This window comes from Lonchura striata, chromosome 24, assembly GCF_050655825.1.
Source record: "Lonchura striata isolate lonStrDom1 chromosome 24, ASM5065582v1, whole genome shotgun sequence".
In the NCBI taxonomy this organism is placed as follows: Eukaryota; Metazoa; Chordata; class Aves; order Passeriformes; family Estrildidae; genus Lonchura; species Lonchura striata.
Genome location: NC_140726.1, coordinates 8978242 through 8995558, shown reverse-complemented (window position 1 = coordinate 8995558; position 17317 = coordinate 8978242). Strand labels below are relative to the sequence as shown.

The following is a 17317-nucleotide window of genomic DNA, read 5'->3' as shown; positions in this document are numbered from 1 at the left end:
ACAGAGCTGGAGGTGGCCCTGGGGTCTAACAACAGGGATGTGTCTCGGGGTCCCACTGCCCCCCATTTCCAACTGGAAACCAGCACGGATGAGCCTTGGAGCACGGGTAACATCCCTGCTCAGCTGGGCTCAGCTCGCTGGGCGGGCGTTTGAACCGAGGAGAGAGGATCAAACAGGAACGATGAAACACGAGGCTGGGGAGGCTGGAGAGGGGCAGGGCTTGGCAGAGAACGGAACTGGGGCTTCCAAATCTCCCTTCCAAGGAAATGATGTGTCCCCAGGGTCACCAGAAAACAAAACAGACAGAAGGAATCCTTCCCTGTGGGGCGGGGAGGCCCTGGCACAGGGTGCCCAGAGAAGCTGTGGCTGCCCCATCCCTGGCAGTGTCCAAGGGACAGGTTGGATAGAGCTTGGAGCAAGCTGGGACAGAGGAAGGTGTCCCTGTGGACTGTGCTGGCCCTCACCCAGCTGTGAGGATGGCACTGCAGAGCTCAGGAGCTGGGACCATGCACAAACCCCACTCCAGCAGGGCCTGGGCTGATTTACGGCAGCTGCAGGAGAGGTCAGAGCTCCATAGGCTTTCATCGATCAGTTAATTAAACCCAGGCCAAACAAACATAATGAACGCAGAAATTTACAGCCCCTGCCATGGGTTCAGGTGCAGCTGGAGCTCAACCCACCCATCTTCTCTCCTAACAAGCCAGGGCGGGCTGGGCTTTAGAGGGAGGTGCGGACCCCACTCCGGAACAGGAAAGATGCGCTGGCTCCTACCTGCAGCACTAATAACACCTCTAATAAGAGCAAACTGCCAAAAGCGAGGCAGCACAGAGGTGCCAAACCCCGCCAGAAAGGAGCCCAGAGTGTCTCTGTCCCTTGGCACGGGCCCTGGCACGCTGGGAGGGCGGCACACGGAGCGTGACTCCACAGTGACCCGCTTTAACCACGCGCCGATGCAGAGCTCACCCAGCCCCTGCTGCGAGCTCACGCTTGGCCACACAGCCCACGAGACCCACACAAAGAGATTCGAATTATCACTTTGTTTTCTGTCAGGCTTTTGGCGTTGATTTAAGCTGCCCAAACAAATAATTACGGTCTTATCTCCATCACGCAGCAGCATTAGCCACAATTCATCATTTTTAGCTTGTTTTGGGCATTGTGTATATATGGATAAATAAAGAAGGAACTCAGCCATTCTCATTTCATAGAACCTGGCATTGCGAGATGGGCATTTGGTTAAATCTGCTCTTGAGTAGAACAACAATGTAATCTCCAAAGAACTCTGCAGGAAAGAGAAACACGTGTGTGTTTTTACCAGCTTTGGGAAATGAGACCAGCGGATCTGCAGAGCTGAGGTGCAGAAACGAAGCTCCACGGGGGCACACAGGGTGTGGTCCGTACCCTTCCCTTCCCCAGCCTCAGGCAGGAGATTCCCTATCGGTTTTCCAGCTGTGGTTGTGCAGCTCAGAGCCCTTGGCACCCAGAGCCCTGGAAGAGCCAAAACCTGGCTCACCCCGAGAGCCAGGCCGGAGTTAACTGCAACTCACAGAAAATTCCCAGATAAGGCATGACAGGTCATGCCAGAGCTCTGCCAAGAGGGATCACGGAGCTGATTGCGAAGTTAATTCTGGGCACGGCCGGGCGCGTGCCGTACATCCCGTGTTTGCAATCGCCGTGGCTCCCGTTTAAACACCGGCACCTGCCGGGGTGTCGGACCCGCTGTACGGCAGCCGAGCGCAGGGAGCAGCGCTCAGCACCTGGACGGGCTCCAAGGGCAGAGAGTTCCCCAGGACAGGCAGCAAGCGCCTCCCTGGAAGGAGCTGCGTGGCCTGAACCTCGCCTGGCAGGGGGAATCCCAGCCAGGCAGCCACAGCCGGGCACCTGATGGCCAGGAGGTGCTTCCCGAGCCCTGCTGCCGTCAGCGCTGGCAGCGTGGCACAGCTTTGCTCCCGGGATCCGCGCGGGTGTGAAACAAGCTGCAGAAACAGCGGCGCTGCTCCGCGCTCGGGAGGCGGCTGTGAAACCGCAGCGCCAGGCGCCAGCACCCCGAGCCCGAGCAGCACAGGGCTGAGAGCCTCGGGGACACGGAATGGCACGGCAGGGACACGGAATGGCACGGCAGGGACACAACATGGCATGGCAGAGACATGGAATGGCACGGCAGGGCCACCTCCAGCGCTGGCCCCAGCTCCTGCCACCTGCAGCACGCTGCTCATCCCCAATGCAAAGGGTTTGCTAGGACAAGCAGCTTCCAGCCATCAGTCGGGGGCTGGAGCAGGGCCTGGTGAATGCAAAGCCATGACCAGCATGAGGTTTTCATCTCAGCCACCAGCAAAACTCCCCAGGGATGGGCAAACACAGGCCTGTCCTTCCCCTTACTCCCCAGGGATGGGCAAACACATCCCCTCCTTCGCCTTGCCCAGCACAGGGATGATCTCCGTGCCTGCACCACCATTTGCTTCCCCAGCCCTGTGACAGCATTTACAGCCCTTCACAGTGCCAAGCTCCGAGCACCAGGCTGGCTTGGGCGAGAGAAAACACTTCTCCTCAAGCTGAGCCCGCCTGTGAAGGGTACCCCTCACTAGGGATGCCTGGCACGGAGGGAAGAGCGGGCACGGGGAGGACGGGGAGGGGCGACAGCACTCAAGCAAAGAGGACCCAGCTGGTTGTGACATGCTCAGCCACGAAAAATTATAGTTTTAAAGCTGCTTTCAGTGGAAAGACCCAGAACAGGCAACGGAGGCTCTGGAAAGGAATATTAAACACTGCAGAAATAAAAGGTATTGCTCAAGAGAAAACATAACAAGGCTGAAACCCAGCGTGGTGCAGCCTTCAGATGAAATGGAGATGAGCTGCGAATGAATTGCTCCCTCTTAAGGGAATTTCTGGCTTTTTAAGGAGGGAGGGCACACCCGTCCTTCCCGGCTGCCGAAGGGTGAGGGTGGGTCCAGAGGTGCTCTCCAGGGCATGTGGAAGCTCCGTGCCTCACCACGCCAGGAATACACATCCCACTGGGCCCTGCCATGCTCTCCATCACCAGGAGAGCCAGCTGGGCTCCAGCCCACCCCAGGGAGGCTCTGCATCCAAAAACCAGGGTCAGGGCAGAGCCTGCAGCTCCTGCAGCACAGCCAGGGGAGATGGTCACAGCCCCAAGGCTGCCAGAGCTCCAGGGGTGTTTGGACAGCGCTCCCAGGAACAAGGGTGGATTATTGGGGTGTCTGCGCAGGACCAGGCCTTTGATGGTCCTTCCAAATCAGAATATTCCCCAATTCTGTGATCCCCTGCAGATCCCCCAGCGCTATACAGGTCCTGCCGTAGCCCAGCCTCCCCACGTGCCCCATTTCCTGGTGACATGTTACACGAGAATCTCAATTTCCAGTTAAAAATAACACCAGTTTCTAACCCTCGAAGGTGCAGAAAAACGTGACCTCTAAAAATCCAGAAACTGAAAGGCAAAGCAAATGAGTCCCAAATTTGTCTACGCTATAAACGTCAATTTCTTTTTGAAAGAAATGAATGTTTTTGATGAATGTTTTCTTGAATGCCTGCTTTTGGCAGTGCTGCCATCTGTGAAAAATCTCTGCCACGCTCGCTATTAAGATTTCATTTCCAAGAAGAGCTCATAGCTGCCTTAATAAATGGTTAAAAGATTGTCAGGGGTCCAGAGGGCCAGCAGCTTGTTTACCACAAGTGGCTTCTGTCACCAAGCAAAGCACCTTTGACTGATAAGCTTCGAGCCCGCCAGATCACACGCAGCTTCCTCCCAGCCCTCAGTGAGAAGCACTTCAGCAATGTCGGGCACTTGGGAACCTAATCCAAATCGACTGTGAATGAGATTTACAGCCCTGAATGGCCAGATTGCTCGGAGAGGTCCCTGGGTCACGCCGAGCCTCGCAGAGGTTTCCCTGCACATCTCCAGCCCTGGCTCGGCCTTTTGACACCACGCATTAACAAACAGCACAAACCCTCCCTGCTGAGCCCCTCCGGCCTCTGAAACAGCCCCAAAATCCTCCAGAAGGGGCTGGGGGCACATCCAGCATTGGGCTGTGCCCACCTGCCTGGCAGTGGCACTGCCCCGAGCAGCCCGTCCCTCCTTGGGGCTGCAGAGAGGGGTCTGGGCTGTGGCCGTGTCCCGGGACCCCAGGAGCTCCCCGGTGTCAGCACCAGGCTCCAGGGCTGATGAAATGGAGTCCTGAAATGGCTGGTGTATTTGTAGATCCTCTGCGTGACTGAATCAAGAGGAACAATAAGATCTTTTTCCAGATTCGGCAAACATCAGTATAATAAAAAAAATTAATTATATGCTTGAACACATGCACCAGAGCAATGCCCTGTATTTTCTCCTAATTGTTCTCCAAGCCTTGCAGAGCCACATTTAAATAAAAATGAAGCAGTTATTTAAACCGCAATTAAAGATGGAGCAATTTATTTTTAAACTTGAACTATCGTCAGCAGAGCAGGAGGGGAGGGAGGGGGGCTGCGCTGGGACCCCTGGTGCCAACCAGGGCACGTTCCCCTGGCCACTGGAGCCACACTGCTGCGAGAAGGAAGGCAGAGGAACAGAGCAGAGACTTCCAGCAGCCCCACAAAGGAGTGCTGGCCTCTTCCTCCCCATCCCACAGCTGCTCTTCACTGGCTCAGAGCTCAGCAGCCCATCCCTGACCCCACAACCCCGGGGCTGTCCCGTGAAGGACGAGGATTTGGGCTGTACCCGCTGGGAAGGCTCAGTCCTGGCTCCACAGCCTGGGTCACTCCTCCCCACCCCATGGGTGAGGTGTTTTGGGAGGCATCTGCACCCCTGGGCTCCTTTCCTTCCAACCAGGGCCTCGTTTTTTACCAACCAGGTGCCCATCAGCACAACCCCAGGTTCTGCACCCAAAACCCAGCCCTGGGGACTCAGCCCTGTCTGCCCCAGGGAGGTGACACCAGCAAACCTCCTGTGCCTGGAGCAGGGAGCAACCCTCGACAGCAAGAGGTGGCTGGGAGGGAGCTGGGGAGGGAGGGAGGGAGGAAGAGCAGCAACCACAACAAAAACCCACCCTCTCTTTTCATAAGACAGCAGAATTTATCAGCCTGCAGCCCTTCACATCTGTCTCCTCATACAAAATGAAAGAGGCTTTGAAAAACAGAGGAGATGAAATAAAGCCGTCTGTGTGAGGAAGCTGGCATCTCTGCCACTGTCACTGTCACCATGGCAGGAATAATGACCGTGATTGTTCCCGCATCTGGGGATGTGCGCGGGGAGGAGGGGCAAGGGGATGCACACCCACAGCGCCCCTCCCCTGCCCCGAGCCCCCAGCCCCGTTTGGGGGGCTGGCCTGCAGGGCACCCGCTGTGGCTGCAGCCCTGCTGCAGCTCCTGCCCTGCAGCCCCAGGGGCAGGCTCAGGCTCACGCAGACGTGTGCTCAGGGAAGAGCTCTGACCTGGACAGCTCTCACATCACTTGGCTTTGCTGTAGCAATTACTGCCCGGGCAGGCTCCGCTCCCGGGGGACCTGGGGCAGCAGGGCAGGAGCCAGCAGCGGCTCCTCGCTCCTGGATGACGTTTAAATAGAGGTAGAAAAGGACAGACACTGGGGCTGGCTGGAGAACCTGCCCATGCCAGCAAGCCCATCCTTCAGAGCTACCTTGGCATTTGTTGGGATGATCTCAGGGCTGTCCTGAGCAGAGCAGTGAGCTGGGTTTCAGTGGGTCCCTTCCAGCTCCCCATATTCTGTGTTTCTATTCTCTCCTAGGATTTTTAAGCAGATTTTGGAGCACTTCAAGCCCATCAGGGTGACCTCTCTTCCTGCAGGAAGGTGAGCTGGCCCCGGCTGCTCATGGGTTGCACCCCCACCCAAGCCCCCCAGCCCCTGTGCCCAGCACCCACGCTGTCCTGCCCAGTGCATGGAGTGCCACAGCCTCAGCCTGAGCTGCTCCAGTGCCTTACAGAAACTCCCATCCCAGAGGATTTCAGCTCTCCAGCAGCAGGAAGGTCTTTAAAATGCACAAAAGCATGAGAATTTAGCAAGTGCCCTGTGAACAGGGAGAAAAGAGCATGGCCCTTGTGGTTCAGCAGGGACCTGGATGCTCCAGGCTGGGTTCTGGGGTCAGGCAGGAGGGTCCTGGGCTCAGTGAGGCTCCAGGTTTCATTACAGAGCTCAGCTCCACTGCGAGCTGTCCCCCACAACCTTCTCTTGGGCGGTGCAGAGCACAGAATCCTCTCACAGGGATGTTCAGTACACGCTCCAAGAGTCCCTGAGTGATCCAGGGAAGCCCAGACACCTCTGAGGTTCACCAGCCCCAACCCCCTCCTGCCCACAGCACTCCCCTTCTCCCCAAGCCATCAGTGGGGTGCTCCAGGGGAATTCCCTCTGCTCCCCACCTTCCTGGCCATTACCCAGAGCGTGTGTGCCATTTGGTGTGACTGGAACGATGCATCCCAGCACGCAGGGTCACCCTGAGGCTCAGGAGATCAGCAGATCCTCCCTGCACACATCCCCTCCAGCTGATCCTTCCTCCTCCTGCTCTCTGCACCCAGGACGAGATTCGCAGCCCACCTGCCTTCCGTGGGATCTCCAGACCCTCGGGCACCCATCCCACCCTCTCTCTACTCGCTGTTCATCTCTTCCCTGTGCCTCAGGTGGCTGGACGTGCCCTAAAGGATGGCCCTGGCACATGTGCCCAGAGCAGCTGTGGCTGCCCCATCATGAAAACATCCAAGGCCACGATGGACAGGGCTTGGAGCCACCTGAGGTAGAGGAAGGTGTCCCTGCCCGTGGCAGGGTGGGATGAGCTGGTGTGAGGTCACTTCTAGCCCAAAGCATCCCGCGAGCGTGCGATTCCTTTTGCTGCTCTCAGCCACAGCTTCCCTTCCCTGCAGACGCTGCCACAGCACGGCGAAAGCTGCCAGCAGCTTTGCTCTGGGACAGGAGGAGCTCAGTGCCACCAAATCCCCAGCGGGGTCCTGCTGCAGGAGGCTGGGAGCTGTGGAACTGGGGCACCGGGAGCTGGCAGGGGCACCGGGAGCTGGCAGGGGCACCGGGGCAGCCGGCTGTGCACAGGCTGCTGTTTACTTGTTGTGTCCCTGCGTGTGCCGTGTGTGCATGCGTGTGGAGATTGTCTCCAACGTGACTCTGCATTATCGGGGCTATAATGAGTCCTTGTTAAAGTGGATTTGATGGAATAATTATATTCCAAAAAAACCTGCGGGAAAGCGCTCTCCCCTCTTAAAGGGCAGGATCATCAAACGTTCTCGCCACATTATTTGCAGTCACACCTTCTGCTGCATCTGCTCCTTTTAAAATCTCTAACTCCAATCTGATCTGAATATATAAATCTGAATTATCACAGCAAAAGGAGATGTGCTCACACCTTTTTTTATCTGTTGCCATGGCGATTAGATAAAATTCACGCCAAGTCTCTGGGGAAGGATGAAATGATTTCAGACAGAATCTCACCCCACTTGGTGAGAATAACGCCTGGAGCTACTTCCCTCTGTAACAGGTCTGGGCACATGTCGCAGCCAGAGAGGGTGGCGAGGGATGGGGGAGAAGGCAGGACACCTTTGGAGATCTCCAGGCCGGCCGGGAAAAGGTTTCGCAATGCTCAGCCGGGACAGGACGGGAGCCGCTCGCTGCGAGCATCAGGCGGCTGCGCTGCGGCTCTGCCCGCCGGGCACAGGGGCAGAAGGCAGCTGGAAAGGCCAAGCCCTGTGCCCGGCGGGGCTGTGCGGGCATTTCTGCCCGCACAGGCGAGCAGGACAGCCGGGTCCCCCTCTCGGAGCGGTTCACAGCCACCAGCGCCGGGGACAGCCGGGGACAAGCCAGGGGACAGCGGGGACACGGCAGCGGGGTGGCCCCGTGCCCGGCAGGTTCCTTTTCCCTGTCAAACCTCGACACTCTCACATCCTCCTGCTTTAAACCAGCCGGGATCATCCCACTTTCGGGCCAAAGCCACCCAAACCAGCAGCCCGCGGCAAGTCCTGTCTGCCCCAAAGCTCCCCGCGGTGCCAAACACGCGAACAGGGCCAGCCTTTCGCCTGGCCGTGTTTATTCTGTCCCAGCTTTTCCCCTCTGCCGGGAGCCCGATGTCCCCCAGAATGAGCCCATTGACACGGGGACAATGCCGAATTATGCGGATCCTGCCTCATCCCTCCGTGCCCCTCGGCACGCACCGCCCGGGGGGAATGCTGAGCCCAGAAATCCCAGAAATCCCAGAAATCCCAGAAACCCCAGAAACCCCAGAAACCCCAGAAACCCCAGAAATCCAGCCTCCTGCCTGTCCCTGGACCCGCCACATCCTGGGATGGATTACAGTGGGATTTGTGTGCAGTTCCACTTCTGTAATTTCAGAGCAAAACAATGCAGCAGTGGCAAGGTGCAGCAGAGGACAGAGAACATTTTTGGGAGGATTGACTGCATGGAACTGCGAGGAAGCTGCTGCCCTTTAGTGCCCACAGCACCAAAGAGCTGCTCAGAGGAGTTTCGGGAGCCCAGAGCCAGCCCTGGGGACGTGTGAGGATGGGACAGGTCAAGTGAAGCTCACAGCTGCAGCACCACAGATTAACTCAGGCAGAGATATTTTGGAAACTCCTGAAAGGCTTAGCCCACAACACACCAAAACACCTCTAAAACTTCACAGAACTCTTTTTTTTTTTTTTCCTAGCTCCTTCCTTCTAGCAAGCTTTACGTTTTTCTTTCCAGAGAAGAGGCTTTGTGGATAACCAGTGACTAAGTACATCCTCATCTGCGAGCCCTCAGAGGATTTGTATTAGGCTGGTGACAAAGGCAGCACCCTTAGAAACGCTGGTACCTTGACAAGTGCTCTATTTAGATTTTTTCCCAGCACAACCTATCAAGTACACAACGCTGAAGCAGCAAATAACAGCTCAGCTCTGGCTTTGCCAGGCTGGTAATGCTCACTGCCTCCAAATCCTGCTGCCCTCGCCAGCCCCAGTGCTGTTCTTCCCACTGGCACAGCCTGGACAGGTGACATTTGTCCCCAGCAAGGCAAAGCTGGACAAGGTGACATCCTTGAGCCAGTTGGGGACGATTTGTGTGTGTGTCCATGGGCACACCTGAGCTCAGAGGGCTGTAAAAGCCAAGCAGTGCCCAAATGAACACCTTGCATCAGCTGAGGAGGGGCTGCAATTGCCCAAACCCCACTTTGTGGTGTCACCAGTAGCTCCTTGTGTTGTTTTTGCAAACTGCAGCTGAACAGGCACCCCAGGAGTGCCCACACACCTGGGCTCCACACTGCCACCACTGCCACACAAAATAATAATAAAATGATAAAAGAAAAGCTGTTTACAACGCTGAGTTCTTAAAGCATCGTGCAGCGGGATTTTCTCACTGTCACTCCATGGAAAAGGGGTGAAGGGTGTGTAAAACTCTCTGCTCAGCTGCTGTCCAGCACCTCCAGTACACACCAAGACACACAGGAGCAGCTGAGTTGGAGGTGTGATTGTCCCCCCAGGGACAATCTGTCCTGTCCCAGGGAGCCGGGCTGTGTCTGTGGCAAGGCTGCAACACGAGGCAAGATTGATTCTGATGTGAGCACCAGCGAGGCAAATGGGTTTTTGAAAACCCTGTAATTTCTCTGCAACCCTTGACTTCTCTAAACACACAGCAGCGCAGTCAGGTGGGCACTAAACAAAAATGAGCTGTGCTAATGATGATTTACGTGCAGGATAACCTGCCATAAAGAGTTTATCTTTGATTTCGGGGTATGTTACGGTGTTGCTAAGTTAACCAAACAGCACAACACGTCAGCCACACCCCGGTGAGGGAGGCAGCAGCTCTGCAGCTGGGCTCTCGCCAGCGAGGCACCACCAAGGTTCTGCAGCCACCAAAAGAGCAACAAGGTCTGGCTGGAAAAATATGAGAGGTTGGGAGCCCTGTAATCCCAATTAAGGAAAAAAAAAGATGTTTCAGTCATAGAATTAAAGAAGGATTTGTGTTACAAGAGACCCTAAAGTCCACCTTGCTCGTCCCCCTGCCATGGGCAGGGAACCTTCCGCTGTCCCAGGCTGCTCTGAGCCCTGTCCAAGCTGGCCTTGGACCCTGCCAGGGATGGGGCAGCCACGGATTTTCTGGACATCCTGTGCCAGAGAAGAATTTCTTCCTAGAACCCAAGAAAGCTCACAAAAGGCTCCCCCCAGCCACGTGTGGACGCAGAGGTTGAGTTCACAGGAGCAGCCCCATGGGAAACACTCACTGCCCCTATTTCTCAGTCACAGGTGTTTCGATTTGGTTGGGGAAAAGGCATTTACTACGACAACAGTCACTGAAAAAGAGCTTTGTGCCACCAGGAAGGCTGGATGGAGATCTTCCCTGCTCTGCACATCAGGACTGCTCCTCCCCTGCTGCACCTCAGGCTGCTGGGAAGATCCCAGCCTTGCACAGGGAGCACTGGAGCAAAGTTCTGGGTGAGGAAAGCAGCGGGTTTGGCACGCTGGAGTCAGGAGGGAGCAGCTGTGAGCAGCCCAGCTCCCAGCTCAGGTCAGCCCTGCAGCCCGTGCCCACCCCAGCGTCTCACCGGGCAGAACCTGGCGCTGTGAGCAGCGGGGACCGCGGGGCCTCGGTGCCACATCCCAGCCTTCCTCACCTCCACCCCGCTCCCTCCCCTCATCCTCCTCACTCGGAATCAGGGCAGACGCAGAGGTTCAGCAGAGGTCAGGAAAAAACATATTTTTGGTAACAGCAAAGCCAGTTTTAGCTCTAACACACCAGCAACAACAAAAAAATAAGCTTCAGGCAGATACTATATTTGTAATCCAACGGCAAAACATGTTTGCTTGTGTTGACTCTGCACTGTAACACAATTTATATGTTCTGTCTTTAGGGTAATTATTGCTTTAGAATGTTAAAATCGTTCCACCCTAATTAAATCATCATATTAAAAAATCCACTGCCACAGCAAACTTGGGAACAAGTCTGGTTAGGATCACGCGAGTGCACGGATGCTCAGTTGGCAAACCCGCCGCTGAGCCCGCCGGCCACACCGACTCCATCCTGAAGAATCCCAGACCAAAGGATTCCCAAACCACGCAGGAAACAGCAGCCCAGGCTGTCCTGCTGATGGACCTGGTGTCCCACTCATCGAAGGCACCAGAGCGTCACCCGCATTGCCCAAAACGCACCAAGAGCGCCCCAGGGGATGGGCACCAGCAGCTCCTCATTCCCACCCACCACACAGAAATCCACCTCGTGTTCCCACATCCACAGAAAGGCTGGCAAGGGCACGGTGCCCCTCTGTCCCCTGCCGCAGGGTCCCTGTTTGGCTACACCAGCCCAGGCACCCCCAGGAATGTGGGAAGCTTGGCTGCACTCAGGGGGCACAGCCCACCAGCAAGAGCCACCACAGCCCCCAGGAGAAGAGGTCACCCCATCCAGGTGAAGAACTTTGCTCCTCCAGCTCCTGCTGCCAGTCCCAGCCCCGCTGCCGGTGGCAGCGCCGAGGCACGGAGCAGCACTGAGGTTTTCTGACCTGTGAGCAAATATCAAGCGCAGAGCGCTCACTTTGGGCAAAATCCTTTAATTCCCTCTGGATCCCCTGGGGGAAGCAGTTATTGATTGCTTTACCAGCAGCTCACACACGCTGTGCATCGACAGCGGCTCCGCGGAGGAGCCACGAGGTCAGCCCGGAGCACGGGGACACGGAGCTGGCCCCACGCTGTGCCCAGAGCCTGCCACAGCCAGCAGGAACAGCTGCCAGAAAAGCACAGGGAAATACCCCGGGGAAAACACCCAGACCTGCAGAGTCCCTGCGCAGGGGTGGGGGATGCTGTCCCTCCCACAGCCCCTGCCCCACGCAGGGAACTCAGCTCGGAGTGGGACACGGCCCCGGCCACGAGGCAGGGACGTGGGACGGGCAGGCCAGGCAGGTTCCACCACAGGGAAAAGGGTGGTGATGGCATTTTTACCAAAGTCCTCTCCCCGTGGTCGAATCGGTTGTGAAAATTGACAAGAAATGTGGAATTTTGAGTGGACCTGACAAGACAAACACCAACCCTGAGTGCTGCAGTCAGACACGGGCAGGTGCTGTCCCTGATCTCCAGGTGCCAGTGCCAGGTACCCAACGCATCCTGCAGAAACCAGGACAGGCCACGAGTGCTGCCAAAATTACACCGAGCATCCCTCACCCCGGGGACACCCAGAGCACCCAGGAGAGCCTGGACACCTCAGCTCCGCTCACACCAGCAGCACGTCCCAGCCCGGGGCTGCAAAATCACCAACGAAAGCCTCTGCTGGGCAGCACGGCTGCAGACAACAAGCCAAAAACCAGAGCCTCCATGACAGCAAATGTCACACATGGCCAAGCAGGTCAGATTTCCAAGAGAACAGGCGCTCCTCTCTTACCTGGGATGATAGAAACGGTGTCTTTCTCCCAGGATACAACGCTAACGTATTCCTGCACTGAAGAGGGGATGAGGCACTTGAAAACAGCCACGTTTCCACGCATCGACCTTTGGTCCTCCACCCGAACGGTGTACGGTTCCCTGAAAACTGCGGAGGAAAGCAGATGGTTGGTAGCATGACAGTGCTGGAGGAAAACACATTTCCTTTTGCTAGAATCCCACGTTTCCCAAACAAACCAACCCACCCAGCCACGCGCCGCTTCCATCCCAAACACCTTCCCGGGGAAGGGGGGGATTCTCTGCTGGGGAACGCGGTGCTGGGCTGGGGACAGAGGCACACCTGGCCCAGTCCTGCTGCCGGGACCTGCCACGGTCCCCATGTCACCTGAGCGTGCCAGACCCAGTGTGGGACCAGTGGCATTTTGTAGTTGTAATATGTGTTTCACCTCTGGATGCTGAAAATGCATCCTGGGAGAGACAGCCCGTGGCACAGAGCCTGGGACCCCCCCAAAGCCACTGCAGGAGTATTTAAGGCAAGCAGATGACAATTTTCCATGTTCCCAGCTCGTGCCCTGTTTCTCAGGGAGATGCACATCCCTTTGACAGCTCCGTGCTGCTCCCTGGACCAGCAGCAGTGCTCCAGGAGCACCCGCTGGGCGAGATGGACCCACCTCAGCCTCTCCATCAGGACAAAGAGATGGCCCCAGCACCACAAACACAACAAACCCCTGAAATTTAAGTCCAAAACGCAGTTGAGGGCAGCTCCCTTTTTACTGTGACAATAATTGTGCCCTGTAGGACGAGGACACCATTGCCATCGTGACAAATAAACGTTCAGTTTGTCACCTAGCAGCTGGCCAGAGCAGGAGCATGGCAGCAGAGCCCTCAGCAGCCCCAGGGCGAAGGTGTTTGCCCTGGGTGGGGAGTCCCTGTGGGCGCTGCATCCCACACCTCACAGGCAGGCCAGCAGCGAGGGGGTGCCAGCATTCCCACCCTGGTTTCTGGGCTTTTGGGGCTCCCTGCTCAGAGATGTGCCACGAGGGCACGGGGAGAAGCTGCCACGGAAAGGGGCTGCAGAGCCAAAGCAGATTAACCAGCAAAAGCTTCCTTAATCACCTGGAGCTGAGGTTTATTCACAGGCTTTAAAGGCCAGCAGGGACCACGAGGAGCATCCTGAATGCTTCCTGCCAGCACGAGCACCCCAGCTGGGGCAGAGCCTGGGCACAGCCCCACTGCATCCCTGACCTGTGCCAGCCCCACAGCCAGGGCGCCAGGCTTTTCCCCAGGAGACAACACAGCCACAACCAGCCCACTTCAGCCTCTCTCCTGCCTGGAGAAATTTGCTCCATGTGCTCGCCAACAGCTTTCCCAAGATTTCCAGAGATTTTTTTTTCCCCTCATAATTTCAGTTTGCACTGCATTTTATTTAATTGCTTGCCTTCTCCAGCTGTAATTGGCTCTGTTGCTGCACTGCCATTAGGAAGCACTGGAGAGTGACTGGGATGTGGGATGGCCAGGAGCGAGCAGAGCTGGGGAATGTTCCACCACCATTTCCACTGCCACAAAGGCAGAGCAGCTCCAGGAGCTGGGGACAGCCTGGTGGCCCCGCTGGACACCCACATCTCCTGCTCGCAGAGGGGGAGGCTGAGCTCCCAGCCCAGCAGCAGGGCTGCATCCAGCCCTGGATGGAGAGGGGTGGGAGCCAGGATTCCCTCTCTGATCCCAGGGCAGCTCTGGGCACGAGGGATCCGCAGGGCCAGCCCTGCCATGCCACACGAGGAGAGCAGCAGCTCCACGTTTACTGCACCCCATCTGCTCCTCCAGCACGCTGTGGTTTATAGGTAACCCGAGAGTGCTGGTAAATAATTCACTCTGCAGAAGGGGGTTAATACCAATTTACTCCACAGTACAAGGCATTAAAATAAAAAACCCTGTAGTCACTTCTGTCACGTTCCCTCTGCTAGCCCTACTTTTAATAGGTTACATAATGAAGCCATTCCTGGGCTATTAGCCCTCCTCAGCCTGGTCAATAATTTACTATAATGGCTTTTGGAATCAGCTCTTTGCCATATTCCTCTTTTTTTTTATTATTTATTTAATTTTTTTGGTTCTTAATAAGCCTTGGCAAGCTGAGGCTGGGTGCTACAGTGCTGTGGGACACTGAGGGGGCCCCCAGCACGGACAGATGTGGCCCAGCCCCTCCCACAGCTGGGAAAAGCCTCGGCAAGTGGTTGGGCGAGACAACCCTGGTTCAAAGGGAGAGGAACTCTCCTGCCACCAGGCTGCAGCCACGCCACGTTCTCCAGCCCCTCGCTGGACACCTCCAAGCTGCACACCGCACCCAAGGCTCTGCCCTTCTCCCAGGACCCAAGCAGCAGCCCTGGTCCTGCCCCTGACGGGCCAGAGCAGGGAGGAACCAGCCCCCTGTGCACGGCCCACAGGCAGCTCCTACCTGCTTTAACACGGATATTGGGGCTCCTGATTTTGCCAGCCGAGTTCTCTGCGGTGCAGAAGTAGTCGTTGTCGTGGATAAAGCTATTGAAGGCTGATGGCGAGAAGGGGTAGAGCTGCAAAGTCCCATTGGCATGGACATGCCGGATGTGGGGCACATCGTAGATGTCGTCACCCGTGGCCAGGTACCACCGAAGGACGGCGCTGGGTGACCCTGCTGCCGGGCAGGGGATCACCACCCCCACTGTGCTGGAGAAGGTGACCTGCTGCAGGGAGTCGTTCACAAAGTAGAGGCTGGTTCCAACATCTTCAGCGCGTGCTGGGGACAAAGCAGAGGCCACAAGGGCGGGGGTCACTGCGGGGATCAGCAGTCCTGGTGGCACAGAGACCCCCTGGCACAGAGACCCTCTGGCACAGAGAACCCCGTGGGACAGAGACCCCTGGCACAGAGAACTCCCCTGGCACAGAGAACCCCCCTGGCACAGAGAACCTTGTAGGACAGAGACCCCCTGGCACAGAGATCCTTGTAGGACAGAGACCCCCTGGCACAGAGATCCTTGGCACAGAGAACCCCCCTGGCACAGAGAGACCCCAGCACAGAGAACCCTGGCACAGAGAACCCCTGGCACAGCCCCTGCACCCTGCGTGCGGAGCAGGGGTGCGCAGAGCATCCGTGCACAGCTGGAAGCACGCAGGCCACCTTCACAGGCCAGCGCTCCTGCTGCCAGCATGGATCAGGGATCACAGGCACCTCGGCAGGACAGCCAGGGGCTGTGCAGGCGAGGATGAACACCCTGGGCAGCCCCCGAGGCTTCCCCAGGGGTGCCCAGCTGGCTCTGAGCACCCACAGCCCCGAGGGCACCACGCCAGGCACAGCCACCAGCACTGCTCCTGCTGCCAACCATTGCTGTGATCCCCCGGCCTGAGCAGCCCCATCCAGCACACCCAGTGCCCACCACTGCCAGGCAGGGCAGAGACCTCCCCTGCCACCCCACCACTGCCTGAGACCAGGAGAGGGGATGGAAAACCGGGATCAGAGCTGCTCCCCTCTCCCAGAGCCATGGCAGGGACGCTCTGATCCACCCTGCCCTCAGCCCGAGCTTCTCCTGGGCACCCCTGCACCATCCAAACGAGCACTGAGGTGGGTTCAGGGACACGGTCCAGGCAGAGCTTGTGGCCACCCGCGTGCCCAGGAGCAGCTCCCAGCACTGGAGAACAGCACTTCCCTTCCTGGGAGGTGGGAATGGAGCTCTGCACCCAACTCCCGCCGTCCCCCCTTGCCGCGCTCCAGGACCACGAGCTCCCCCTTCCCCAGCCAAGCCAGGAGTTGGCTATAAATAAGGAAGAGGAGGCCCCCAGTCGCTCAGATCCGCTTTCCTTTTTTAGCTGCACTCTTTCCAAGTGGGCGGAAGGACAGGGATCTGGGAAGGGCCCTCGGCGGGTGTATTAATAGCGCGGCGAGCGCACGCCCGCGGTGCCGCGGAGCCAATAAGCAGATCAGCACCGCGCCGCCCGTTCCGAACGAGCCACGGGGGACCCTCCCTGACCTCGATTCCTTGGCTTGGGGAGGAGGGGATGGTGGCAGAGGGGAGAAGGAAAGCCTCACCCGCACGCCTGGGCTCCGGAGGCGGCCGCTCGCCCGAGGAAGGGCTGCTTGAGCGGCCACGGGCGCTCCATCTCCGTGCCAAGCTCCTCCAGCCGGGCGCCCGTCCTGCCGGGGAGCTGTGCCACCAGCCCAACCCGCACCATCCTCAACCAGCTCAGGAGGGGACACCCCGAGGCACCTCAGCCCTTCTCGGGGCAGAGTCCTCTCCGTCCTTCTCCCAGCTGGATGTACAACCTCACGCCTCTTGCACATCTTACTCTGTGTGCACTGCACAGAATCATCCCCAGAAACGACCAGGGTTCCTCCCGTGCCCACTCGGAGCCCTCTGTGCCACAGAGGGATGAGCTGACAGTGAGGTCCAGCCGTGCCACCACACGAGACAACCAATTTACAGGTCACAAAACCATCTCCTTGTCTCCCCACGCACCAGTTCCCTGTGTCCACACACGGGTGGAAGGGCACAAAGCCATTTATTGTTCCCTCTCTGGCTGATGAGCACCAAAGACAGATGGACAGAGGAGCAAAGCTCCAGCCGAGCCTTTGCAGAGCCACGGGGCCACCGCTCGGCCCTGCAGATGTCATTTTGTGACATCTCCAGGCTGGTTTGGCGTCATGAATCAGCATTTCCCTTCATCCCAGCAGCGCGGTGCTTCTCCCAAATACATGAAAGGGGAAGAAACCGCACGTTTGCAGGCAGAGGAAGCGAAACAAAGCCTGCACGAGCAGCACAGAGCTATTTGTGGCTGAGCCTGAGCTGAGCAGAAGATGGCTGGAGCCAGGGCACAGCAAAAGCCACCTTCAGGCTGGCTTTGGCCCAAGGACATCCGGCTGTGCCCCTGCTCCATCCAGCATCTCTCCTAGATCCCACATTGCAGCTTGAGAAGGCTCCTGCAGCACCCAGAGCCTGCCAGGGAAACATCTTCA

General features: G+C 57.5%; 1 protein-coding gene across 1 annotated transcript in view; it reads right to left on the bottom strand.

Moving 5' to 3' along the window:
• Nucleotides 1-17317, bottom strand: part of DSCAML1 (DS cell adhesion molecule like 1) — a 95674-nt gene that overhangs the window by 72118 nt on the left and 6239 nt on the right. The window contains exons 2-3 of the mRNA XM_077788037.2: nt 14789-15106; nt 12338-12484 (exon numbers count right to left, since the gene is read on the bottom strand). Of these exons, the coding sequence (XP_077644163.1) occupies nt 12338-12484; nt 14789-15106 (465 nt within the window). The remainder of the gene's footprint in view (nt 1-12337; nt 12485-14788; nt 15107-17317) is intronic.